General features: G+C 44.8%; 1 protein-coding gene across 3 annotated transcripts in view; it reads left to right on the top strand.

The window, feature by feature from the left end:
• WASHC1 (WASH complex subunit 1) overlaps positions 1–27,774 on the top strand; it is a 53,758-nt gene that overhangs the window by 8,213 nt on the left and 17,771 nt on the right. For 2 of the 3 annotated variants that reach the window (XM_077468968.1, XM_077468970.1), the window contains exons 2-6: positions 1,356–1,512; positions 15,100–15,211; positions 23,571–23,717; positions 24,773–24,909; positions 26,170–26,305. In XM_077468968.1, coding sequence (XP_077325094.1) covers positions 1,373–1,512; positions 15,100–15,211; positions 23,571–23,717; positions 24,773–24,909; positions 26,170–26,305 — 672 coding nt within the window. In that variant the 5' untranslated portion in view covers positions 1,356–1,372. The remainder of the gene's footprint in view (positions 1–1,355; positions 1,513–15,099; positions 15,212–23,570; positions 23,718–24,772; positions 24,910–26,169; positions 26,306–27,774) is intronic. The other variant, XM_077468969.1, reaches the window with a different exon arrangement.

Consider the following 27,774-nt stretch of genomic DNA (forward strand, 5'->3'; position numbering starts at 1 on the left):
AGGGATCAATATTGAGTTGGCCCACCCTTTGCAGCTATAACAGCTTCAACTCTTCTGGGAAGGCTGTCCACAAGGTTTAGGAGTATGTCTATGGGAATGTTTGCCCATTCTTCCAGAAGTGCATTTGTGAGGTCAGGTGCTGATTTTAGATGAGATGGCCTGGCTCACAGTCTGCACTCTAATTCATCCCAAAGATGTTCTATCAGGGTTGAGGTCAGGACTTTGTGCAGGCCAGTCAAGTTCCTCCACCCTAAACTTGCTCATCCATGTCTTTATGGACCTTGCTTTGTGCACTGGTGAGCAGTCATGTTGGAACCGGAAGGGGACATCCTGAAACTGTTCCTTCAAACTTGGGACCATGAAATTGTCCAAAATTTCTTGTTAGGCTGATGCCTTAAGAGTTCCCTTCGCTGGAACTAAGGGACCAAGCCCAACCCCACACCACAACCCCCCCTCCACCAAATGATTTGGACCAGTGCACAAAGCAAGGTCCATAAAGACATGGATGAGCGAGTTTGGGGTGGAGGAACTTGACTGACCTGCATAGAGTCCTGACCTCAATACGATAGAACACCTTTGGGATGAATTGGAGTGGAGACTGCGAGCCAGGCCTTCTCATGCAACATCAGTGCCTGACCTCACAAATGCGCTTGTGGAAGAATGATCAAACATTCCCATAGACACACTCCTATACCTTGTGGACAGCCTTCCCAGAAGGGTTGAAGCTGTTATAGCTGCAAAGGGTGAGTCAACGCAATATTGAACCCTACAGACTAAGACTGGGATGCCGTTAAAGTTTTATGTGCGTGTAAAGGCAGGCGTCGCACAACTTTTGACAATATAGTGTATTCTTCAATAGTCAGGTTATGACCACTTTGTGTGTTTACCAAATACCTTTCTTGCAAAACTGTGTCATCTTTGTGTGGCACAGAGCAGAGTGGTGGGAAGCACCCGTCAGGCACATTCTCTACAGGCTGCCTGCAGAAAACTATATGAGGGGGTGGATACAAGACCAGTCACCCTGCATACAGAGAGAGAGCACAGGAGGCTGGTCTTTATTAGATGAAGCTCCCATAATAGAGGCAACGTTTAGGAGTTGTTTTGTGATGGATTGGTGCACAGATATGGAATAAATAACAGGATACCAAGATTTATGTAAGAATACGTATGGCTTTTATATTTAGCCAATCTTTGTTTACCCTGGACTTCTGTTTAAAATTCACTGCATCAATATGACAGCCGAGCACCATAATTTTCAGGAGGAGGTCGGTGATGGCAGCATGCATGTATTTCTTGTATTTCTTTGTTTGGGTCTTGCTTTATATTTAACAAGATGTGTTCTCTTGTGTTTCCAGCAGGAGGCGCTGTCACCATGCCTCAGAGGCTCTCTGTGGAGAAGCAGGCCTACTCTGTGCCTCTAATCCAGCCAGACCTGCGGAGGGAAGAAACCATACAACAAATTACAGACACCCTGCAACACCTACAGACCGTGTCCAATGACATCTTCAACAGGTACGGTATTGCAGAGCCCCCCACCCACCCTGGAGTTATAGAGGATGGGTGGAGACCACTGTGGTTCTTCTGCACTGCTCCATACAATTACAAGGCATTATTCAAAGCAGAGCTGCAGTCAAGTAGCTACATACCATTGAAATACATATACTGCAAATAAACTATTTTAACTGGCAAAAAAAAGATTTGTAATTCTGTTTTAACTAGTCCTGAGATCCAGGTGTAAGCAACCCAACCAGGTCCTTCTTCTCCCAGGCAGACTACACAGCAATTGAGCAACACAGCCAGGCCTGTGACTGGATAGTGAAGGAGCAGCAATGCATTCATGAGGTCACCTCTCCCTTCCTATAAGCTTGTTGCCTGTGTTAGATTACTTGCACTGTGCAAAGTTAGAGAACCTGATGAATTCAGACTACTGACAAATCCCCTTTCCTGGTCTAAGTGCTGCTGTACAGAGTATTACAGGAGGGCAATCACGACATACCCCTCACACTCCTCTCCTGCATATACAGCAGACAGCTGGTATACGCTCTGCACTTCTCTTCTACACATACTGCCCACCCTTATACAGTGGAGCAAAAAAGTATTTAGTCAGCAGCCAATTGTGCTAAATGCTTAAGTTCTCCCACTTTAAAAAAAAAAAAAAAAAAAAGGTGAGAGAGGCCTGTAATTGTCATCGTAGGTATACCTCAACTATGAGAGGCAAAATGTGGAAACAAATCCAGACAATCACATCTGATGTCTGATTTTATTTACTATTTATTTTTTTTCACTCGGGACTGTGAGAGCCACCCAGAACGTGCGAAAGCCGCGAGAGCGGCCGAGAGGCTCCCAATAGGCAGGGGATTGGCGTATAACACGCACCCACGATTTTCCCCTGATTTTAAGGGGGAAAAGGTGCATATTATACGCCGATAAATATGGTATATATCCTTTGTTGGCAATGACAGAGGTCAAACGTTTTCTGTAAGTCTTCACAAGGTTGTCACACACTGTTGCTGGTATGTTGGCCCATTCTTCCATGCAGATCTCCTCTACAGCAGTGATGTTTTGGGGCTGTTGCTGGGCAACACAGACTTTAACTCCCTCCAAAGGTTTTCTATGGGGTTGAGATCTGGAGACTGGCTAGGCCACTCCAGGACCTTGAAATGCTTCTTACGAAGCCACTCCTTTGTTGCCCAGCCACGTTCCATCTTCAATGCCCTTGCTGATGGGAGGAGGTTTGCACTCAAAATCTCACGATACATGACCTCATTCATTCTTTCATGTACACGGATCAGTCGCCCTGTTCCCTTTGCAGCGAAACAGCCCCAAAACATGATGTTGCCACCTCCATGCTTCACAGTAGGTATGGTGTTCTTTAGTTGCAACTCCAGCATTCTCTCTCCTCCAAACAAGAGGAGTGGTGTTTCTAAAAAACAGTTCTACTTTGGTTTCATCTGACCATATGACATTCTCCCAATCCTCTTCTGGATCATCCAAATGCATTCAAGCAAACCTCAGACAGGCCCGGACATGTACTGGCTTAAGCAGGGGGACATGTCTGGCACTGCAGGATCTGAGTCCCTGGCAGCGTAGTGTGTTACTGATGGTAGCCTTTGTTACATTGGTCCCAGCTCTCTGCAGGTCATTCGCTAGGTCCCCCTTGTAGTTATGGGATTTTTGCTCACCGTTCTTGTGATAATTTTGACCCCATGGGGTGAGATCTTACGTGGAGTCCCAGATCGAGGGAGATTATCAGTGGTCTTGTATGTCTTCCATTTTCTAATTATTGCTCCCACAGTTGATTTCTTCAAACCAAGCTGCTGGCCTATTGCAGATTTAGTCTTCCCAGCCTGGTGCAGGTCTACATTTTGTTTCTGGTTTCCTTTGACAGCTCAACTCTTCACCATAGTGGAGTTTGGAGTGTGACTGTTTGAGGTTGTGGACAGGTGTCTTTTATACTGATAACAAGTTCAAACAGGTGACATTAATACAGTTAATGAGTGGAGGACAGAGGAGTCACTTAAAGAAGAAGATACAGGTCTGTGAGCCAGAAATCTTGTTTGTAGGTGACCAAATACTTATTTTCCACCATAATTTGCAAATAAATTATTTAAAAAATCAGACAATGTGATCTGGATTTTTTCCACATTTTGTGTCTCAAAGTTGAGGTGTACCCATGATGACAATTACAGGCCTCTCATCTTTTTAAGTGGGAGAACTATACTATACACATATCCTTCACACTTCCTCTTCCATGCATAATGTCCTTTTAGCATACCCTCTGACCTCCTCCTACTGTACATAATGCTCCATGTCATATGCTCTGTACTTTTCTGCACATACCACCCATCCTTATATTTTCTCCACACTACTCTTCTGCATATACTGCCTGCTGGTATACCCTCTGCACTCCCCCTCCTGTACATAATGTTATCTATCATACTTGCATCTTCTCACCTGTACATAACGCTCCATGCCATACCCGCCACATCCCTCTCCTGCATATACTGCCTGTTGGTATACCCTCTGCTCTCATCTCCTGCATATACTGCCTGTTGGTATACCCTCTGCTCTCATCTCCTGCATATACTGCCTGCTGGTATATCCTCTGCACTCCTCCCCTGCATATACTGCCTGCTGGTATACCCTCTGCACTCCTCTCCCTGCATATACTGCCTGCTGGTATACCCTCTGCACTCCTCTCCCTGCATATACTGCCTGCTGGTATACCCTCTGCACTCCTCTCCCGCATATACTGCCTGCTGGTATACCCTCTGCACTCCTCTACTGCATATACTGCCTATCATGTCCTCCACACCCCTCCCCTGCATATACTGCCGGTTATCATACTTCTAACATATTCATTTTTGTATGCCTTTTTAGCTGAGCATTCCTGTCTTGATGTGATAGTCTTCCCATGCTCTGTGCTCTGGTTTTAATATAGAACCCCACATAGTTAGTTTTAGTGTCAGGTCCTGCCTATTGTTGAGATTCAGATCAGCTCTAATGATCATTAGTGCTTGTTGCCACACCTCAAGAGGTCTCAATTGCTGCAAGTGGTGCTGAAAACTACTGCCTTGCTTGCGTTTTATCTAGCTGCTTAAGGCACAGGGGAACTGCAGTCTGTTCTCCCTTCCTGTCCTGATAAGGTCACACATCCTCAGTTCCTGCACTTATACCTTCTCCAGATATGCTAATAATTTCTTATCTCAGGCTGTAATTAGCATTAATTAGCAAAATATGTCCTCTGCAGAGCTGAGGATGGATTACCAGGGAGTCGGGGAGGGTGAAATGCAGACACAATGTTCCCTCGATCGGGGGCTGTCACTGTCAGATGTGCGAAGCTTATTGTACAGAGTGCTTAAAAATATTTTACAACTATTAAGACAAATTTATACACTACGAGAACATTTCCTGGCAGTGAACAATCATGTGGCTCTTTCTGTATTCCTTGGTGCCTGTATTATGCAACTCTGTTTATTTGCTGTTAAAAAGAAAAAGAAGGAAAAAAAAAAAAGCTAACAAAATGGGAATTTGGTTGCTCACCGTGTGTCATAAACAATAGCTTTTTTATTTATTTTTTGTAAAATTCTTGTTTTCACTGTATTTTTACTTTGTGTGTAGCTAGGAAGTGGCTGCAAAGGGGATCAGCAGCCCTGAGATGTAACAATTTGGCAATGGCTACAGGACATTTCTGGGGCATGCTTCCTCATGGTGACCCTAGTGGACCATACCTGTGTAATGTGTTGAAATGGCCACTATAATTGGAATTGTCTCTATTGGAAGCCAGTGTGGCACAGGAGCACATTTGGGCAGGGACAGAGCACTGTCATCCTGTAACAGGAAATGACTGAACAAGGATCTTCATAGCAGGATCAAAAGGGATTATTGTACTAAAAGCTGCAGATGTAAGAATTAGACATACACTGTGTGCACAATTATTAGGCAAGTTATATTCTTGAGGATTCATTTCATTATTGAACGACTACAGTGCTCTTGGTCAGTCCAAAATGTTAATAAACCTCAAACCTGAATATTTAAGAAAGTAAAAGTGAGGTTTTGTCTTTCTTAGGAGAATATCTGTGTGCACAATTATTCAGCAACTATTCGTATGCATAATTATTATGCAACTAAATGAAAAAAAAAGAATTCCCATCTCAATTGTTTATTTTCATCTGTTAAAGTGAGAATAATAAACAAGTAATTAAAAATGTACAAATAAACATTTCTGGCACTTCTTAAATAATCAGTGACCAGTATAGGCACCCTTCTTTTCAATTAGGCAGCTTTCACACTGAGGCAGGTTTCTGGTGCCCATTCTTTGTAATGAATGCTTTCACACTGGGGCGGTGCACTTGCAGGATGTTGGGAAAAGTCCTGCAAGCAACATCATTGGGGAGGCTTGGGTGCGCTATAAATGGCCCTCCCTAAACGCCCGTGCCTATTGAAATGAATGGGCGGCGCTTCCAAAGCGCCTTAAAAGCACAAAACTGGTGTTTTTATTTTTTATTTTTCTTAGGTCCTGTTGGGCTGTTTTAGCAGCACTGCAGTATGAAAGGCGTCTAACAGTTATAAGCATTCCATTCATGGAGTCTGTCACTTTCTTTATCTGTTGGCGATCAACTTTTTATGCAGCAGCAAACACAGCCTCCTAGACACTGTTGAGAGAAGTGTACGGATTTCCTTTACTGTAAATCTCCCTTTTAAGAAGGGCCAACAAGTTCTCAAAAGGGTTTAGGTCAGGTGAGGAAGGGGGCCATGTCATCATTCTTTCATTATTCTTTCAGCTTTAAAGGGGTTGTAAAGGTTCGTTGTGTGTGGACTTTTTATTTTTATTTTTTATTTTTTTTAACCTACCTCCTCTGTGCAAGGGTTTTACACAGAGTGGCCCCATTCATCCTCTTTTAGGGACCCGCATTCTAAAAGGGCGCCTATGCGGATTCGGCCCCACCACTTGCTCTTATGTCACTGGGAGCCAATGGCTGTGCTGCTATTTATCCAATGAGGACCCTAGACCGCAGCTGGAGCTGCTGTGCTCGTCCCCGTCGATGGACCAATTGGGTTCAGGTAAGTAAAAGAGAAAAACTGCCAGGGCATTACAAAGGCCAAAAGGCATTACTAGGTACTCATAATGGCCTTTTCTGGTATTAAACGCAGTTTTCCACTCTTCGCCTTCCTTAATCCTCACAAGATTGTATGCCCCTCTCAAATCAAGCTTTGTGAAAACCATTGCTCCCTTGAAGCGGTCACAAAGAAGAAACCAGCACCAACAGGAGATGAGGATTTGTGGATGAAACCTAGAGAAAGTGCTTCTGCAACATACTCCTCCAAGACCGACAAAGGATAAACCCGGCCACGAGGGGGTATGGCACCAGGTTGAAGGTAAGTTGTGCATTAATACGACCGATGTGGAGACAAACTACTGGCTTGATCTTTGTCAAAGACATTGCTAAAATTGCGGTACTCCTCCAGCAGGGAGGAGAGTTAAGAGGTGCACAGGACCTTGGCTACCTTCTGGAAGCATGTCTTACTGCATTGTGGCAACCAGGAGAGAATCTTGGCACAGAGCCAATTAAAAGAGGGGTTGTGGCTCTGTAATCAAGGATAACCAATAACCAGCCAAAACTTAGGCGAGGAAATAACTTGTAATTGAATTATCTCATGGTGAAGAGCCCCTACGGCTATGGACAACGAAATAGTCTCATGAATCACATGGGCAGGCTGTAGAGGTCTCCTGTCAAGAGCCTCAATGGCAAGTGGAGTATCTCGCAGTTGCAGTGGAATCAAGTGCTTTGATACAAAGGCAGCATCAATGAACAGGCAGCCCCAGAGTCGATTTAGAGCCTGTATCTCGACGGACAACTCAGCCCAAGAAAGGGTAACCGAAACCAGGGGCTTATCCTTCTGGATAACTGGGGATGAAACAACGCCACCTAAGGTCTGTCCGTGGCAGGACCTCGAAGTTCAGGCGTTCCCTGGACGGGTAGAACAAGACTTAAAAAAGTGACCTGCCTGGCCACAATAAAGGCACAATCTCTCCCTCCTAAGGATTCTCTCATCCACAGAGAGACGTGTGAAGCCCAAGTGGATGGGTTCACCTTCACTGACCGACTCAGTACCAGGAGGCATGGGAGGTGAGCTATCTTGGGCTGCTATCTCATCCTTGATGGTATCCGAGAGACCATGAGAAAAAGCAGCCACAAGGGCCTCATTGTTCCAAGCAACCTCTGCTGCCAGGGTACGGAATTCAATGGCGTAATTGGCAACAGTTCTCGTACTCTGATGGACATGAGGCACTTGGCAACAGAAGTGGAGCATGCAGGAACATCAAATACCCTTTTAAAAAAGCCACAATCTCAGGGTAACTCAAGACAACAGGTTTTGCGTCTCCCATAGAGGGGTTGCCCAGGATAAGGCTCTCTCATAAAGCAAAGATATAATGAAACCTAGTTTGCTTCTGTCTGTGGGAAACGCCTGGGGCAGCATCTCAAAGCATCTCAAAGTATATCTCAATCTGGTTGAGAAACCTTCTGCATTGGACTGGATCGTCCCCAAATCACTGGGGAAGCAGAGCGGAACCAGACATACCTCTAATAGAGGTAATACTCGAGGCGGGTGCCTGCACAGAGACTAGAGCAGCAACAGGGACGGCCTACAACACAGGTTGTACTGGAGCAGCCACAGTGGGAGATTCCAGGTGAGCCGTGCCACTTAAGAGTGTTTGTAATGCCATGGCAAACTGATCCATGCGGTGATCCTTCTCATTCAATCTGGAAAAAATATTACCAATAAGTGGATTGACTGCATCTTCTGAATTCATGGCCTTCGTCTGCTGTCAGAAACCATGAATCAGACCGAGACAGAAGTACAGTTAAATCACACTTGTTTAATAATAAAAGTAAATGGAACAAATGTAGTCAAAACGTAGCCAAAGTTCGGTAACCTGAACAGATAGTCAGACAAGTCAGGAAGCCAGAGATCAGCGTAGTGGAACAGCAAGCACGATCTGGAGCCAGAAGGAATGTTAGCCAAGCATGTCTTTAACAGGAATGCAGCAGAGTCTTTGCGATGTTGACCACAAGTTTGCAAGCATGTATGCTACTCTGCACCTGCCTACCGAGGAGTCAGCAACACTTTAAAGTGAACTGCTAACCATCCAGTGGTGTATCGACTTACAGTTGTACAGTCCCGTGCGATGGCAGGAGAGGACAACACACTGCAAGCACTATTTGGGATCGCTGAACGAGGTATATATTTATGGGAATGCTGCCTTTCATTGTGGTTCGCTGATCTATGAACGCAAGTTCTAAGGAGGAGGACACAGATGATTTGCATACAAGGCTCTGATCAAGCTTCCATCTGGTAAGGGCACTACCTTCTTGGTGACGGGCACTTGTGTGCTGTTTTTGAGTGGAATCACTGTGGTGTTCTGGAAAGGATTGCAACTGAGGACCTTTTTATGAACTTTGTTCGTTCCTCTTAAGCAGATGAATTACAATTTCTGTTATTTCATTCATTGAATTTGTATGGAATGTGATCTACAATATTCCATTTACACTTATTCATAATTTTTCTATTTTTGCGTAGTTAGTATATATGGTCTTTTGGCGCAGCTTTTGAAATTTTTCTAGCTTCTTTGAGTGTACATATCCCACTTAGAGCTGCGGCCTTTATCTTAGATTATTTTGTGTTTTTACTATTTATTTTTACTCAAGCGCGGTTTATTTTCCTAAGCAGTAAATATGCAGCATATAAGCATGACTTGTCTGTCACACAGTTCTCCCATAGTAAGTACTCTCACCACATCCATGGGCTGCTGCTATGTCTCCAGAGACCTGTTGCCACTGTAGTGTCACAGTTTGCTGCCTATCACAGGATGCTGCGGAAGTGACGTTGTTGCGTACTGCGCATGCGCGATGCGTTCCAAACACTCGCGCCGTGCGTTCCAACATAGTTTCGGCAATACAGTTCAGCAAAACCATCACATAATGTTACGGAAGTGAAGTTACACACAACACAAACACTGGGCCGTTCGTTACAACACTAATACTTCCCTTGTTACCTAGTAGGTTTTGCATTGCTGGGACTTGTAGTGCCTATCCTGAGCTACATGCTTCAATGTTCAGTGTCCTCATCCCTATCCCCATGCTTCAATGTTCAGTGTCCTCATCCTTATCCCCCAGCTTCAATGTTCAGTGTCCATCCTTATCCCCGTGCTTCAATGTTCAGTGTCCTCATCCTTATCCCCGTGCTTCAATGTTCAGTGTCCTCATCCTTATCCCCGAGCTTCAATGTTCAGTGTCCATCCTTATCCCCGTGCTTCAATGTTCAGTGTCCTCATCCTTATCCCCGAGCTTCAATGTTCAGTGTCCATCCTTATCCCCGTGCTTCAATGTTCAGTGTCCATCCTTATCCCCGTGCTTCAATGTTCAGTGTCCTCATCCTTATCCCCGAGCTTCAATGTTCAGTGTCCATCCTTATCCCCGTGCTTCAATGTTCAGTGTCCTCATCCCTATCCGTGAGCTTCAATGTTCAGTGTCCTCATCCTTATCCCTGTGCTTCAATGTTCAGTGTCCTCATCCCTATCCCCATGCTTCAATGTTCAGTGTCCTCATCCCTATCCGCGAGCTTCAATGTTCACTGTCCTCATCCTTATCCCTGTGCTTCAATGTTCAGTGTCCTCATCCCTATCCCCATGCTTCAATGTTCAGTGTCCTCATCCCTATCCGCAAGCTTCAATGTTCAGTGTCCTCATCCCTATCCCCCTGCTTCAATGTTCAGTGTCCTCATCCTTATCCCCGAGCTTCAATGTTCAGTGTCCTCATCCCTATCCCCCTGCTTCAATGTTCAGTGTCCTCATCCCTATCCGCGAGCTTCAATGTTCAGTGTCCATCCTTATCCCTGTGCTTTAATGTTCAGTGTCCTCATCCCTATCCCCATGCTTCAATGTTCAGTGTCCTCATCCCTATCCGCGAGCTTCAATGTTCAGTGTCCTCATCGAAGCAGGGGGATAAGGATGAGGACACTGAACATTGAAGCTCGCGGATAGGGATGAGGACACTGAACATTGAAGCAGGGGGATAGGGATGAGGACACTGAACATTGAAGCATGTAGCTCAGGATAGGCACTACAAGTCCCAGCAATGCAAAACCTACTAGGTAACAAGGGAAGTATTAGTGTTGTAACGAACGGCCCAGTGTTTGTGTTGTGTGTAACTTCACTTCCGTAACATTATGTGATGGTTACGCTGAACTGTATTGCCGAAACTATGTTGGAACGCACGGCGCAAGTGTTTGGAACGCATCGCGCATGCGCAGTACGCAACAACGTGGCCCGTGTTTGTGTTGTGTGTAACATCACTTCCGTAACATTATGTGATGGTTTTGCTGAACTGTATTGCCGAAACTATGTTGGAACGCACGGCGCGAGTGTTTGGAACGCATCGCGCATGCGCAGTACGCAACAACGTCACTTCCGCAGCATCCTGTGATAGGCAGCAAACTGTGACACTACACCACATGGCATGGCCGCCCTTCCACTTCCTGTCTATATAAAAATAGGCCATACTGAGCGAGCCTGCACCCTCTAGTGGCTGGAGGAGAAACAGCCCACATAACCAAGAAGTACATAGCATGATTAAACAGTACACTGCTCCCAGTGGCCCTGGGAGAACATACAGTCAGCTCTCTTGCTCCCAAAAAAAAAAAAACTTCAAAAAATGCAGACTTGCCATTCCTACTGCAGGACTCTGAACATAACAGGAGTCCAACCTTCACACATCACGGCAAGCTTTGTCATAAAAAGACCTTCAGAGACTGAGTCCCACTCCCCTGGACCTGTAGATCACCCTGCACGAAAGCACCTTGGTCAGAACAAATACTGTACAGGGTTCAATTACGAAGGGTCCAGTGCCAAAAGGGCTGCATTACAGACAAACCTTGAGGAATCTTCTCTTCTTCCAATGAGGCTCTGGTACCATCCATTTTGGCTGACAGCTTTTTAGAATGGATCCAATTGAAGTACGTGATTCTTAATAGAACCATCCAGATCTTCAAATATGCTCCAAGAGCACATATATCACATCAGTGACCACCACCTTACAGACACTGTATCGGAGGGGTATCCCTGTATGGGAGGGGTTTATATTGAGGGGGACTTCCTATCTTTTTGGTGTGCCAGTGTCCACGCATCTATAGGTGGCGTATAACCCAGATAGTAATTGCTATAGCTGTTCTGTGTCCCATGATGCACGATAAAGAAAATATGCAAAGTGGTTGGAGGAAACCGTCAGATTGGCAAAGATGTTTTTATTACAAATTATGTGAGCAGGCTGCAGTTCCTCTTTAAGGCCTTCCTTGTTTCCCCTTGGATCTCAGTCTGGTTCTTTTTGGTGCTTCGGTAGCCACCTTTTGAACTGATTAGGAATATTCCTTTGTATGACCCTACCTATAATATGGCTTTTTTTTTTTTTTTTTTGTGGCTGTCATCTCTTTGGGGAATGCTGAAAGCTAGCAACCTTATTCTGTAAAGAACCTTTTTTAGTGTTGCACAAAGAAAGGGTTTTCTTGAGGTCTAAGGCCTCCTTTCTTCTAAAAGTGATCCCTGCTTTCCATCAGAATATTGTCCTTTCCTTCATACATTTTGCTCTGAAGCATACTAAGGAAATTTTCCTGCAATGCTTGGATTTGGTGCATGCTGTGAGAGTTTACCCCTCTGCTACTGCTTCCTTTAGGAAATCAGATTTCCTGTTTGCTTCCTAAGGGCTTCTTGTAAGGATCTCCATACCACCACCACCCATTGAATTAGAATTAGGATAGAGTTCCTCCTAGAATGTCCTTAAGGCACAATCTACCAAATGTTTCATGGCTTTTTGACATTTTAAATCTGTTTCTCAGATTTTCAAGGCTGCCACCTGGGCTTCTGTCCACACATTTTAAATTCTACCTGGTGGATGTTCAAGCTTCCTCCTGTGGTAGCAGCATATAATCCAGACATAGTGTCCTGTACTGTATTGTACTGTATACAAGGTTTCACAACCTGAAACCAACATATTTAACAGATTTGGTTTTTACCATTTGCTAGGTACCAAACACGAGGTTGATTACATGCAACTGCCTCCTAGGAGGTTTACTGTGACTTGTTAGCCTTCTGGACCTTGTAAATTAGGTAAATGTCTAACTGATATCATCTTGTACATTACTGTAGCCACTTTTTAAAATGATTATCCCGGTACAGATGTGTTAGAAATTCTAGAGATCGTTTTGAAATTTATCTTAGTTCAGCTGCAGGTCGAAAAAACCTAGCATTGCAGATGTGTATTCCTGAACTGCACCCAGACTATTTACGGCAGGGCCTTATTATTTATTTGCAGATCCTAGGTAGTGGAGGTTTGAGATATTTCTGCTTTCTGACAAATGCGTCTAAAGTTGGGCTGTGCTTTTTTTTTTTTTTTTTTTTTTTTTTTTTTTTTTTTTTTACCAAATGTAACCTTCCATGAATGCCTAGCACAGACATGAGATTTAAATCCTGTTTTTGGTACCAATTTTAGAATTTTTAGGAAAATTAGGATGGTAAGTGTCAGGGCTGGGCTCAGCCCTTCTTTCTCTGAGCTGGCCGCTCAGCTGTTGGCTAATTGCCAGCTCCTATCTCTCCACTAAGGATGAGCTCTGGTGTGTTCACACAGCCCACATGCAGAGCCCGCCAGGAAGTGTGCACTGTGCTGCGCTAATCACAGGCAGTGAGACATAGTCCCGATGCAGACAAGAGATCGGGAAATGTCTCGCTGCCTGTGATTAGCACAGCGCAGTGCCGACTTCCTGGCTGGCTCTGCACGTGGGCTATGCAAACACACCAGAGCTCATCCTTGCTCTCCACAGTGACTCACCTGTTGATATCCTGCTGGTCTGTCCAGCCCAGATGATCTCTGCCTTCGCCTTGGTCACAGCTCTAGAAACGCTCTCCTACTGTTAAAGACTTGCTTGCCTGATTTTCCTTCTGGCTCCAGATCCTGCTTGCTGTTCCACTACACTCATCTCTGGCTCCCTGACGTTTTTGGCTTGTCTGACTATCCGTTTCAGTTCCTGAACTCTGGCTAGGTTTTGACTACGTTTACTCTGTTTTTACCTTTTTTTTATTATTATTAACCACTTCAGCCCCGGACCATTTTGCTGGCTTAAGACCAGACCGCTTTTTGCGATTCGGCACTGCGTTGCTTTAACTGACAATTGCGCGGTCGTGCAATGTGGCTCCCAAACAAAATTGGCGTCCTTTTTATCCCACAAATAGAGCTTTCTTTTGGTGGTATTTGATCACCCCTGCGGTTTTTATTTTTTGCGCTATAGACAAAAATAGAGCGACAATTTTGAAAAAAACACATTATCTTTTACTTTTTGTTATAAATATCCCCCAAAAATATATTTAAAAAAAATAAAAAAAATTTCCCTCAGTTTAGGCCGATACGTATTCTTCTACATATTTTTGGCAAAAAATTGCAATAAGCGATTATTGATTGGTTTGCGCAAAAGTTATAGCGTTTACAAATAAGGGGATCGTTTTATGGCATTTTTATTAATAATTTTTTTTTTTTTTTACTAGTAATGGCGGCGATCATCGATTTTTATTGTGACTGTGACATGGCAGACACATCGGACATTTTTGACACATTTTTGGGACCATTGTCATTTATACAGCAATCAATGCTATACAAATGCAGTGATTCCTGTGTAAATGACACTGGCAGTGAAGGGGTTAACCAGTGGGTGGCAGTGTAGGGGTTAAGTGTTCCTAGGGGCATGTTACTAACTGTTGGGGGCTGGGCTTTCTTTTAGTGAACACTGATCTCTGCCCCAATCTCATGGAGCAGAGATCAGCGTCACTTGTTGCTAGGCAGAACTGGGAGATGCTGTTTACAACGGCATCTCCTAGTTCAGCCGCCCCGTGAGACGATCACGGGTATGCCCGCAGCGATCGAGTCTGCGGGACCCGTGACCGGACTAACGGGGGTCCCGACTGGCACACGGGCAGGGCGGCAAGTGGTTAAACAAGTGAGATTTAACTGTACTTCTGTCTCAGTCTGATTCATGGTTTCTGACAGTAAGGGGTTCAGTCATTCTTCCCCATTCACTCAACATAGTTTGGGGCAGAGTTTCTCAACCCTGTCCTCAAGTACCCCAAACAGGCCATGTTTTGGGAATTTCTCTTCGCTAAAATAGCTGTTCAAAATACCAAGCTATTGACTCTGACTCTGATTTAAAGCACCTGTGCAAGATAAAGGAAAACCTGCAAACATGGCCTGTTGTGGGTATTTGAGGACAGGGATGAGAACCACTGGTTTGGGGTATGTCAGACCTCACTATTATCATGGCTTTTGATCTCCATCTGAGAGCTGACATGGAAACCGATGGAATTTTTTTTATTAACATGAATTTTGCAGAAGCAGTCCACATGGCAACATTTGAGGTACATTTTTACCAAATGTAGGAAATAATTAGAAATTAGTCCACTCATCCCTGTTGATGACTGAACTGAAAATGTAAATTGTGTGCATAGTGCAGATATTGCCCAGGTACTGGTGTGTAATTGGGGATTGTCTGCCTTTTCAGGATCCTCCAGAGGGTGGAGACCAACAGAACACAGCTCAGAAACATCAACAATCGAGTCAGCCTGGCACAAGCCAAGATAGAGAAGATCAAAGGCAGCAAAAAGGCTATTAAGGTGAGAGACGATTTAACTGAGCACTGGATCTTCATCTTGCTGCAGTGGCTGCACAAGCTGGGAGAGGCCATGTAATGACATATACGATGACCCATCGTAGTTTGCTACGGAAGTCACATTCCGTCGCCGCCATTTTGCTACACCCCACACTCATCCACAGTAAGGATACACTAAGAAGGGGGGAAAGCAGACATGTTGTTACACCCACCGGAGTTTTGCATTTTAGACGTATTTATAACAGTAACGTGAGTTTATATAGTGAAATACAGGACTTACAACTCCGTCTGACTGCTTAGATGTTGAATTTTAAAAGCAGCGAACTTCTGTCAGATTATCAAACCTGTGAGATGAGCAGGGTTGCCGCTACTATTAAAATTCAAGATCTAAGAAGTCAGATGGAGTAAGTACTGTATTTCACTATATAAACTGACTTTACTGTTATAAATACGTGTAAAATGCAAAACACCGGTGGCCGCTTTCCCCCTTCTTATTGTATCCTTACTGTGGACGAGTGTGGGATGTAGCAAGATGGCGGCGACGGACCATCACGTCCATAGAAAACTGCGATGGGTCGCCAAATATGTCGTTACACCAGTTGGCGCATTTACTGTGGTGGGTGGATGCATTTACAGGTGCATCTTATAAGTACAATTAGAATATCATCAAAAAGTTAATTTATTTCAGTAATTCAATTGAAAAAATGAAACTTCTATATTTTATATAGATTTACACACAGAGTGATATAGTTCAAGCATTTATTTATTTTATTCAAATGCTAACCCTGGTTCCACCCAATGTTTATATGGTTCCTCACACTATATGTAAGAAAGCTGCTGCCTCCACTAGAAAACAACAAGCAGGGGGGGGTTTTAGTGTTGAAGAAAGGACTTGTGGGTGTGGCGTTGCTTTGTGATGTAATGTTGCCAAATAAAATACATAAAAAAATAATATAGCTTATACTATTGTTTTCAAATGTTTAATCTCTTCTTACCTGCTTGCTTTGTATGTTATCGTCCATTTCTGTTTTAATGATGTCACTGGTGCATGCGCCGTTAACCCTAATTTTTCCGCAAGCTTATGCTGCCAGAAAAATGCTGGGTCTATGCCGGGGCTGCGTAATTTCCTAGTGTTGGTGTCAGCCCAAGATCCTGCAATGCTCCTTCCCAATTGAGAAGCTAGGCAGCAGCAGGATCGGTTCCTATTGGCTGGGCACGGTTTCCACAGCTCTGGAAAGAAAACATAGCTTGGTTTTGAGGAATGCACGTGCGGGATTATGGCCACAGATACATAGTGAGGGCGTAAATAAACAACTGTACAGATGCAGAAGGCATGAGTTATAATGGCGGCGAGATACAAGCTGGAGAGTTCACAAAAACGTTATTCTAACAAGAAAGAAGGTTTATTTGTCATACTAAATGCAACACTTTGAAAACAGCAAAAATAAGTTATATATTGCTGTAGTTACACTCTCGGAGTTTACTACTGCTTTAAGATCATGAGGGTGGTAGAATTGCGATCTCGATTCTTTAATGATTATTCGTGCAGCTCTACTTCAGACCATAAAATGGGCATAAAGGTAAGCAAATCATGTGAAAATGAATTCAGTAGATCAGAGTAGATCCCAAATGCACTTACATCAAAGAGATGTTTAAACAGTATAAAACAAGGAATTGAGCTGCTAGCTCCGCCCAGACCTGGGGCAAAGCTACCAGCGTCATTTCGTCACTTCTGGTTAAGGTCCGTAGAATGCATCGTGGCCTGGACTTCCTTGATTTATACTGTTTAAACATCTCTTTGATGTAAGTGCATTTGGGATCTATTCGCAATAAAAAGATTTTACAGTATGAGTATTATGCTATGGGGTCTTGCCTTTTACTATCGCCACATGTGAAACGATGGGGCAAGAGAATTAAAGGAGAGAGGAACACCAATCGGTTGTGAATCAAAGGTCTACTGTTTCATCCGCTGTGAGCTGTGAATGCTGGCTACCCCTGGAGGAGAGCGCTCTCTGGTGAGTGCTGTGAAAGAGGGGGAGCATGAGTTGAGCACCCAGCACAATTTTACCACATTTGAATATTGGATCACCTGTCACTTTATGAATTATTGATGGACTTATGAATGTCAACTTTTGAGGATATATATTCATAATTTTTTTTCGTTTTTTGTAATACATGTTTCTCCAGTCATCTTCCAGGATGGCACACCTGAGAGATGACTGGTCCACCTGACAGGAAACACAATCAACGACAAAGTTAAAAGTCCCCACCCCTCCCTCAGATCCTCAGTTCTTGATTGTGTTTCCCACGAGTGGCAGTGAAACCAAGTTTCTCCAATTTTTTGCTTAAGCTGGAAAGGTCTGGGACTTTTTCCTTCAAATTCCCCCAGCCTCTGAGGCTCTGAGCAGGCAGGGGGTCTGCGATGGTCTCAGGAGGGGCTTGGCTCCTCCAGGGGGTAATCCTTAGCTATTCCAGGAAAACACCTGAAAACAGGCATTAACCTCCCTGGCGGTACGATTATTTCAGATTTTAGGTGCTGAAAGCGGTACAATTATTTTGCATGAAAGTTTGGCGTTTTATATTGTAGGCCTGTAATTCTTAGGAATAACTCTCTTAAATGTGTTCAAACCAGAGTCTAGCAGACATCCCGGGTATGATAAAGTTTGAAAAATGAAATCATAAATTATAATATAATAAATAACTATAAATAATTATACCAAATAATAATTTAACAATAATAAAAATTATTCAATAATGTAATCAAATCAAAAACACTGAAATTTGCTCAGTTGCAGAATTGTCACGGTCATTACTTTTCAATATTTGATGACGGATCTCCGCACAAATCGCTATTGCTCAATTCTGCGAGTGATTCCAATTTATTATCGCTGTTTTCTAGCTGGTCTAAAATCATTTTTGATGTAAAGTGACAGTTTTGGTTGCTATGGACAATCTCCAGTTTCCAGGCATAAAGGAACAGTTTTTATAATATAAAACTGCATGTAGGACACTGGACAGAACACTAGGGACAAAGGGGATGTGAAATTATTACATACAGCAGTGTAATCTGTAAGATTACATTATACTGTATGTATACTGTGTGTTTCACTTTTTGAATTTGGCGCCGATCTCCATCCCCATGCGTCGCAACGCTCGCAGGGAACGGAGATCGGCTCCGTGATAGATCTGGCGGAGGACGAGTTGCTCGTACAGCGGGGGGACATCGCTGGATCCAGGGGAGAAGGTAAGTAATCTCCTCCTGCATTCAGCGATGCGATCCCGAGTCTGGCTCGGGGTTACCGCTTTTGGTACAAAACTACCACCCTGAGCCAGACTCGGGAACACACCGCCAGGGGGGTTAAGACAGGGGAGTTGTCTTAAGTAGCACTGCTCCCCATTTGTACTGTTGCTCCCCCTTACCTGAAGTAGTGTGGGGGACCGCTGGGGCCTGGTTTTACTAGCATCTGTGGTGGAGGGTGGTGAGCATCCTCTTTCCCCACTAAGGGCGGCGGTGGCTTTGCGCTCGGCTGAACGGCGTGCGTTCCATCATTACTGCACATGACCGGAAGTCCGTCGCGGCCGCCTGACGTCATTTCCGGGTGACGGACTTCTAGAAAATGGCGCCGATCACCGGAATGAACACTGGAGAGGTGCAGTGGAGAGCACCCAGACAGCACTATCCTATCCGGAGGCGCAATAGGCACTGAATCCAGCCGCAAAACAGGAGGGGATCCTCAGAACAACGCCTACGTCCACATACAGCGATCCTGCAGGGCAGTGAAGATGCCATGGACAAGGAAGGTGCATCTGAGCAGACAGCCAGTTAGGTCGCTACAGGGGGTGAGTGATCCGGCTGTATAATGAAGGGGCAGGATACTCCTGACTGTTGCAGATCCCCCCTCCCCTTAGGACATGGGTAGTTAACTTTACCTCTTTACTTGTTCCAGGGACCGAATGCTCTGCCCAGGGGTCGGCCAGTAGGTCCAAGGGGAAGGCTACCTCTAAGTCCCGGCGCTGTGGGTATTGTAACGCCAAACTTCCACAAGACCACAGCAAGCCCTTTTGCGATAAGTGCATTTTTAAGCTAGCAGGCAAGGAGACCGCTCAGGTAGTAAAGGAGTGTCGTGCCTTGCAGTCTGAAATGCTAGCAACCCTCCAGTCCTTCCGGACCACATTTGAGAAAAGTCAAGAAGAGGGTCCCTCTGGTAGAGATGCCCCCCTTTCACAGGAAGACCTGCCCACGTCCTATACGGGGTCCCAAGACCAGGTCTCCTATCTGTCAGAAGTGGAGGAAGGTCAGGTTCCAGACTTGAGTTCTGGGGAGGATGATTCGGACCAGGATAGTCAGGAGGAGGCTAAGCCTGGGGGTCTCCTGTTCTCAGCAGACGACATGGAGGGTTTACTAAAGGCCATTTATGCCTCGGAGGATATACAGGTACCCTCTGCCCAGGTATCAGCCCAAGATGGGGTGTATAGGGGCCTGGGAAAGATGCAGGCCAGAACGTTTCCTGTTCACCAGTCCCTGAAGGATATAATCCTCAGGGAATGGAGAGAACCTGAGCGAAAACTTCTTAGGCTAAAGGCCTGGAAGAGGAAATGTCCTTTTAGGGATGAGGAGGAAGAGACATTTTTTAAAACACCTCGCCTAGACCCTGCCCTAGCACAGTTGTCCAAAAGATCCAATCTGTCCTTTGAGGATTCAGGACCAGATGGACAAGAAGTCTGAGACTTTGCTCAGGAGGGCTGGGAGGCGAACGCGGCGGCAATGGCCCCCGTCCTAGCCTTGGCTTGTGTAGCCAGAAATGCAGACACTTGGCTTGGTAGATTAATGGACCACGTCTCGCGTAAAAGAGAGGCTAAAGAAATAGTACACTCTCTAGAGCTAATTAGCAGAGCAGTAGCATATGTGGCGGACGCAGCAGTGGAGACTATCAGAACCACAGCCAAATCTGCAGCACTTCTAAACTCCAAACCAGAGAGTCCTCCAATTTCAGGGAACTTCTGGCAGTAGGCAAAGCGCTAGACTTCTTCCAACAGCAGCTTCAGGGCAGAGAGGTACAGGTCCTCTCGGACAACCTGGTTACTGTATCCTACCTGAACCGCCAGGGAGAGACAAGGTCAGGCAGACTGAGGAAGTTAGCGCAAGAGATCCTAAAAAAGGTGGAAGGGAAGATCCTTTCACTCTCGTCGGTACATATAAAAGGGTCGCTCAACCTTCAGGCAGATTTTCTAAGCAGGCAACCCATCCTTCAGGGAGAATGGGGGTTGAACAAAGAGATTTTTGCCCTGGTGTGCAGGCATTTCAGCAGGCCAGAGGTAGATTTATTTGCTTCCCGGAAAAATGTGAAAGTCTGCAGATTTTTTTCCCCTCTACAATGAACAGGGGGCAGAGGGGGTAGATGTCTTTGTGCAAACGTGGAGTTTCAAGCTAGCATATGCCTTTCCCCCACTAGCACTCATACCCAGGGTACTACAGAAGTTGGCTCAGACAAGGACAGACCTGGTGTTGATAGCACCCTGGTGGCCAAAGAGGGTTTGGTTCCCCACCATTCAGAACTGCTCAGTGGCTCCCCCACTGCTTCTGCCGGTACGATACCTGCTCAGTCAAGGTCCAGTCTTTCACCCCGACCCGGACCGTCTCTCTCTGACAGCATGGCTCTTGAGTGGGAAATCCTCCGTGACAGGGGTTGCTCGCAGAGAGTGATAGATACTCTCCTCCTCGGTAGAAAGGGAGTTACCAGAAAAATGTATGCAAAAGTCTAGAAAGTTTTCTCCCACTGGTTACAGTCTAAGGAGGGGGCTCTCCAGATGATGCCTACCATCCTAGATTTTCTTCAAGAGAGGGTGGACCAGGGGTTGGCAGTTAGCACCCTTAGGGTCCAGGTGGCAGCCCTGTCTGTGTTTTTTGACAGGAGGCTAGGACAGGAAGCCCTGATAAAAAGATTTCTATTGGCCAGGGAAAGGGTAGTCCCAGTCAGGTCGGTCAGGTGCCCTCCGTGGGACCTATCTCACGTGTTAGATGCCCCAATAAAAGGGCCTTTTGAGCCGGTGGCTCAGATTTCTGTTCGATTTTTATCATTTAAGTTAGCCTTCCTTCTGGCCATTACCATGGCCAGAAGGGTTGGTGATATACAAGCTCTTTCGATCAAAGAGCCGTTTCTGCGCATCCTAGAGGATGGGGTAATCCTCAGGATCCCCTTTATTTGCCAAAGGTAGCCTCTGTATTTCACAGAACACAAGAGATTATTCTCCTGTCCTTCTGCCAGAATCCTAAGAACGAGAAAGAGGAAAGGTTCCATCTATTAGATGTCAGGCGCTGTCTCCTCGTGTATTTAGAAAGAGTGAGAGACTTTAAGAGATCCAGTCACTAATCACCTTCTCAGGGAAGAGGAAGGGTCTGCAAGCTTCTAAGCCAACAATAGCTAGATGGATCAGACAGACCATAACTATAGCTTATAGGCTGGCAGGTAAACCGGTGCCAACCCACCTTAAGGCGCACTCAACCAGATCCCTGGCGGCCTCCTGGGCAGAAAGGGCAGGCGCCTCAATCGACCAGATCTGCAGGGCAGCAACATGGACGGGCCATAAGACATTTCTGAGGCACTACAGAGTGGAGCTGTGCCATCCTGGAAGATGACTGGAGAAAATTACCAGTTACACTTACCGGTAACGAGTTTTCTAGGAAATCTTCCAGGACGGCAGGCCTACTTCCCCCTACCCTTTATGTTGGTTTGGTGTATTCACTCCTCACCGAATGTTCCCTCTGAAACTGGTGTGGGTCTATCCTTTGCCATAACTGAGGGTCTGAGGGAGGGGTGGGGACTTTTAACTTTGTTGTTGATTGTGTTTCCTGTCAGGTGGACCAGTCATCTCTCGGGTGTGCCGTCCTGGAAGATTAAGTGTAACTGGTAATTTTCTGGAGCACCTTTAAAGAGCACCTGTCACTTTATTAGGGATGGATTTACCAATGTGCTATATTTGAGTTTATGTATAAATTGTTTCCTGATACAAGTTTTATGAATTAATTTTCACATGATTTGCTTACCTTTTATGCCTATTTTATGGTCTGAAGTATTTCTAACACCAATGAATTTTATCACATATATTAATTGTTTAATTTATGGTTTGAAGCACTTTAATTCAGTATATCAGAAAATTTGACTTTTACATGAGACCAATAAAAAATAGATTTTTAAAATAGAAATGTTGGCTTACTGAAAACTGTCAATGTACATTATCGTATGCACTCAACACTTGGTCGGGGCTCCTTTTGCATGAATTACTGCATCAATGCAGCATGACATGGAGGTAATCAGCCTGTGGCACTGCTGAGGTATTATGGAAGCCCAGGTTGCTTTGATAGCGGCCTTCAGCTCGTCTGCATTGTTGGGTCTGGTCTCTCCCATCTTCCTCTTGACAATACCCCACAGATTCTCTATGGGGTTTAGGTCAGGCGAGTTTGCTGGGCAATCAAGCACAGTGATACCATGATCATTAAACCAGGTATTGGTACTTTTGGCAGTGGGGGCAGGTGCCAAGTTCTGCTGGAAAATGAAGTCAGCATCTCCATAAAGCTGGTCAGGGAAGCATGAAGTGCTCTAGAATTTCCTGGTAGTACCCTTACTTTAGACTTGATAAAACACAGTGGACCAACCCCAGCAGATGACATGGCTCCCAAAACCATCACAGACTGTGGAAAATGTTGCACAGAGTTGCATGAGGTCCAGTGTGAAGTTTACAGTCAGTGATGATTTGGGGAGCTATGTCATCTGCTGGTGTTGGTCCACTGCGTTTTATCAAGTACAAAGTCAGCGCAGCCCTCTACCAGGAAATTCTAGAGCGCTCCATGCTTCCCTCTACTGACCAGCTTTATGGAGATGCTGATTTCCATTTCCAGCAGGACTTGGCACCTGCCCACACTACCCAAACCACCAGGGCTCCCACTGGTCAATGTACTGGCGATCTCAGGCATTAATCAAGTCCTTTCTGTAGATAGTTGGTTCTACAGTCTTCAACTGCCTTAAAACAGATCGAACAGGGGCATATGTTAGCTTATGTCACAGCTGCTTGGATTTCAATTTTGATCAATTCTAACAAGGAGCAAGTGAATTTTTTAATTACAAAAATGTGTTTGAGGACATATTTGGTAAAAGAAAAATGAATGCACAGAGTGAAGTGGTGAATATACTGTTATGAAAAAAAAAAAAAGTTTTTAATAATTACATTTTTGGCTCTCAGCACATTTTGATGAAAAGAACAATCATTACGGCAAATGATACTTGTTGAATTGAACTGAGCCTATTGCCTAATCCACTTGATATTGGCTTCTTTGATCTAAATGGCCCATTTCTCTGCCTGTTCAGGTTTTTTCCAGTGCCAAGTACCCAGCCCCTGACCGCCTTCAGGAATACACATCTATTTTTTCTGGTGCAGAGGATCTGTTTTCTGAAAAAAGACCGCGGCACAAAATCCAGAGCAAGCACCGTCCTTTGGATGAGCAAGCCTTGCAGGTGAGCAATGTCTTTAAAAAAATATTGCCGTTATGTGTAGTAAGGGTAAAGTGGTGAGAGGCTAGGGTGGGCAGCAAGCCACAAAGTGAGCAGTTGGTAAAATTCTGGATCTTGCGCATGGTACACCCAAAAAAAAAACTTTGGCTGGATCTAAGTGGGTGCTAGATTGGGCCCTGTACACTGTCCTTCTTGACCCCCCTGTACACTACTGTGTTGACCTCCCATCCTCTGCCCCCTGACATTTTGCATTATTGCAATCCCACTTCGGACATGCTGGATACTGCCCTGTGTTAAAGACCTGGGGCACCCACAGAAGTATGAGGTGGCTTACATAGTGCATCTTGCCAAATGGTGCTTGCAGTGGGAGGGGCATTGTTAAAAAAGAAGGGGGGAAGCAGCTTGAATATACTCAGTCGTTACACAATGAAAAAGGAAAGCGTTCCATCATGTATCCTTTTTCTGCACATAGCCTACCTTGAAGAAGGAGTATATAATGTACTCAAGAGTACAGTGGTTGGGAGTATCTCATATGAAGCGCAGCGTACAAAGTACAGTGGTCAGGAGTATAAAATGTACAGCATAAATGGTACAGGGCTCAGGAGTGAGTAATGCACAGGATGCAGGGAACATGGGTGGGAAATATACAACAATCACCCTCTCTTTGCCAGGACTAATCTTACGCCTTCAAGCCCAAATCTTATTTAACACAGACCATCCCACCCTCAGAAACCTTCCCCCTTCCTCCCTGAATACCACTGAACAAACGTCAGATGCATCAATTCAGAGTGAGCAGAAGTCCTCATGTCATGTAACCAGGGCTGAGGAAGGAGCTGCTAAGGGAAGCTTGCCTTAGCTCCAAACTCCTGCACTGAAACGCGGCATAAAAAATAAAACCAGGCAGTTAGGGCCGCGGGACAGGGCACATCCCCTGGAGACCCATGAAGGTAGACTTTTTTTCTTAAGATTATACTGTTTCCTGTATATTGTGACATGCCAGGAATTTATTCATATAATGTTATGGAAAGGTCCACTGTAAGCTTTTATGTTTTTTACAGGAGAAGTTGAAGTATTTCCCAGTATATGTCAGCTCCAGGGCTCAGGAGGAAGAGGGAGCAGAGGAAGGACTGGGCAGTCTGCCTCGAAACATTAATTCTGCTAGCTCTCTTTTACTCTTCAACACAACTGAGAATCTGTGAGTGAGGGTGTATTTTATAAAGGGTGATGGTTGAAAATATTTGTAGAAGAATGAATAAAGAGGGGAAACCTGTACATTGTGATAGATACAGAAAATGTTTTAAGATGTACACTGTGTTAGCTTCTAATCCTTTTATTATGAGGCCTAGTATAAATCTTGGTTGAGGAGGACCAAACATTAAGCATCTTGTTTTAGTTTAATAAAGTGAACCAGGCTATAGGCATTTAAGCATTAGAAGGCTGTATGAGTTGCTGCTGGGGAGTAGGGGGAGTTGATCTTAGCTGTTGCGTAAGGGCTGAAAAAGGGAAGCTGAGCTGAGCCGAGTCCCTGCTGATCAGGGGAGCTTGGGGGGGGACTGAGCGTCCTTGTCACTTGTTCTTTCATAAAAGTAAAAGATCATTCAGAGCTTCGGCTCTGTGTAAAGTATCTGCCCTCTGTGTGCACAAGCAGCTGCAGATATTTTACACAGAGCCCCAACTCTGATTTTTTACTATTATAATTAAACAATCGGCGCTGCATTTTCATTTATAACCATGACAGATCGCTCAGAGCTGTGGCTCTCAGTGTGCCTATTAGGGCTACTTGAACACATACACAGCCCAACAAATGGTTCACAGTGCACTGCAATGCTGTGTGAGCTTTCAATATTCATGAATGAGAGATTAGCATTTTGTTGGGCTTTAGTGGTCTGATCTGGCACCCAAAGGAGTCTCAGTTTTAATGTTGGCATTTGAAGCATTTAAACACAGAGGTGGAAGAGTCGTTAGTATATATTTTTTTTTTTTTCCCACAATCTCATCGCAGCCAATTTTATTCATATGTGTTATTAAAGAGACTTTATCTGTCTTTTTTTTTTTTTTGGCAGCTGCTGTTTTATGTAGGAAAATGTAATATTTTTTTTTTTTGGCACAAATGTTAACGTGGATATTTAAGGTGTAAAAGTAGCCCTGATAGAAACAGAGCGCTGCCGGTTGTGTGGCATTTTTTGTGACTAGCAGCGCAGGTCTTTTGAGCAGCCTCTACTGCCAGAGACCAGAGCTGTCAATAACAAATGTATCTTCCTCCTAGCAGCTTAGAAAGGAAGTGAGATTTAAAGAAAAAAACAATTAAAAGCATAATGATAAATCTTCTTCTTTAAAGCGCATTAACAGCTTGACACCGATTCACTTTAAGGCTGCAGCAATGGTGCTAACATCCTACCTTAGTAGATCTATTTGGCTCCTCCTATAATAACCGAAATTCTATCTTTGCTTTCAGCTATAAGAAATATGTCTTTCTGGACCCCCTGGCCGGGGTGGTCACCCGCACTAACCAAGCAACTGAGGGTGAAGATGGGGATCGGCTATTTGATGCACCTTTCTCTATCACCAAGAGAGAACAATTAGAGCGACAGGTAAGTCTAGTGTATAAAGTTCATATGCAACACTAGGGTATGAGTGAATGAAACCCAGATAAAGCAGTGGGGAAACAATGGAAGGCAGAAACCTCACACCAACTTCAGTGTGTGAAGCCACACACACCACACCTCCTGCGCTATATCAAATCTCCTTACCAGAGAGTCGATCATAAAGGGCTTCACTTGGATCACAAACATCTCCAGTATTCAGCAATCGATTCAACCGCTGGGTCAGACAACGTGGTTAAGTTTGCTAAGCTGTAGGGTCCCAGTGACAGGTTTCCGACAGGATATGACAGGAAATCCACATACCATATGCAGCATAAACTCAATAAGTCACAACCCCAGGATAAGAATAAAATGGCTCATGGTGAAGTATGTTTTGGTTGATTTATTACACTTTATTAAAATCTATTTCTTTATCGTACATCTCGGGACACAGAGCCACAGTAATAACTTTATGGGTTATATGGCACCTTCAGGTGATGGACACTGGCACACCCTAAACAGGAAGTTCAATTCACCATATAACCCCTCCCCTTACCGGGAGTACCTCAGTTTTTTCGCCAGTGTCTTAGGTGTTGGTCACAAGTAAAGATGTTGCTGGAATATTCCTTGCAACAAGTGTTCCAGGCCGAATTGAATGGTACTCAGGCCTTGGGTCCGAAGAAACAAGGTTTTACCTGTAACGTTTCTCTTTTTAGAGATCTGGACTCCAGTATCCAGTATTTGTTTTTTTCAGCCATATTACTGGCGGGGTGCTTTTTACAGGCCCAGGGCTGTGGATCTCCCGATAAAAAGGGGGCCCAGTTCCTGAAGGGTTTTTTAACGGAGCCCACCATGAGTGGTGAAGATTGGGTCTGTTACCACAAAACCCTGCAGCTGGATAAGGTAAGGGAGATTCCTGAGGAATTTTTCTAATTCTTGTGGGTTTTTCTCCTTTAAGTAAATGTTGTCATGCCTATATTCACCATCAGGGGCTGTCAAGAACATGTACCTGTTCTATGCTTGTCAGTCTCGCTCTGTGTACAAGTCGCATGCTTCCTCCAGCCCAACGAGCCAGGTAAAGTAGTGGGAACAGGGTTTTTTTTTTCTCCTAGGAATGTCCTCCCCACCTGTATAGCTTTACTCCAGGCAGAGGGAGCATGGCGTCAGATGGCTGTGTGCCGCGCCACTCCAGCCGCCATTATGGGGGTTTGCTTCGGCAGCTCTCTCCTCTACCCCAGCCTTCTTCCATGTGGTCCGGTCAGGATTGGATCCCGCTTGCATGGGAAAACTATCTATTTTAGATTGGGGCGGTGAGTGGCCGAAGCTTAGCGGCATTGGCGTGCTTCAGCGTCCACATCGTGGGCTGTATAGCTATAAAATGCACCCTTTTTTCAGGTGCATACAGCTAAAGGAGGGACACAGAGTGGATGGGTGGTATGTGAGTGGGTGACACAGGCATATTTATTTAAGCATCAGGC

This window comes from Lithobates pipiens, unplaced genomic scaffold (assembly GCF_037356315.1).
Source record: "Lithobates pipiens isolate NorthernLeopardFrog02 unplaced genomic scaffold, aLitPip1_a1.2 Scaffold_8, whole genome shotgun sequence".
NCBI lineage: Eukaryota > Metazoa > Chordata > Amphibia > Anura > Ranidae > Lithobates > Lithobates pipiens.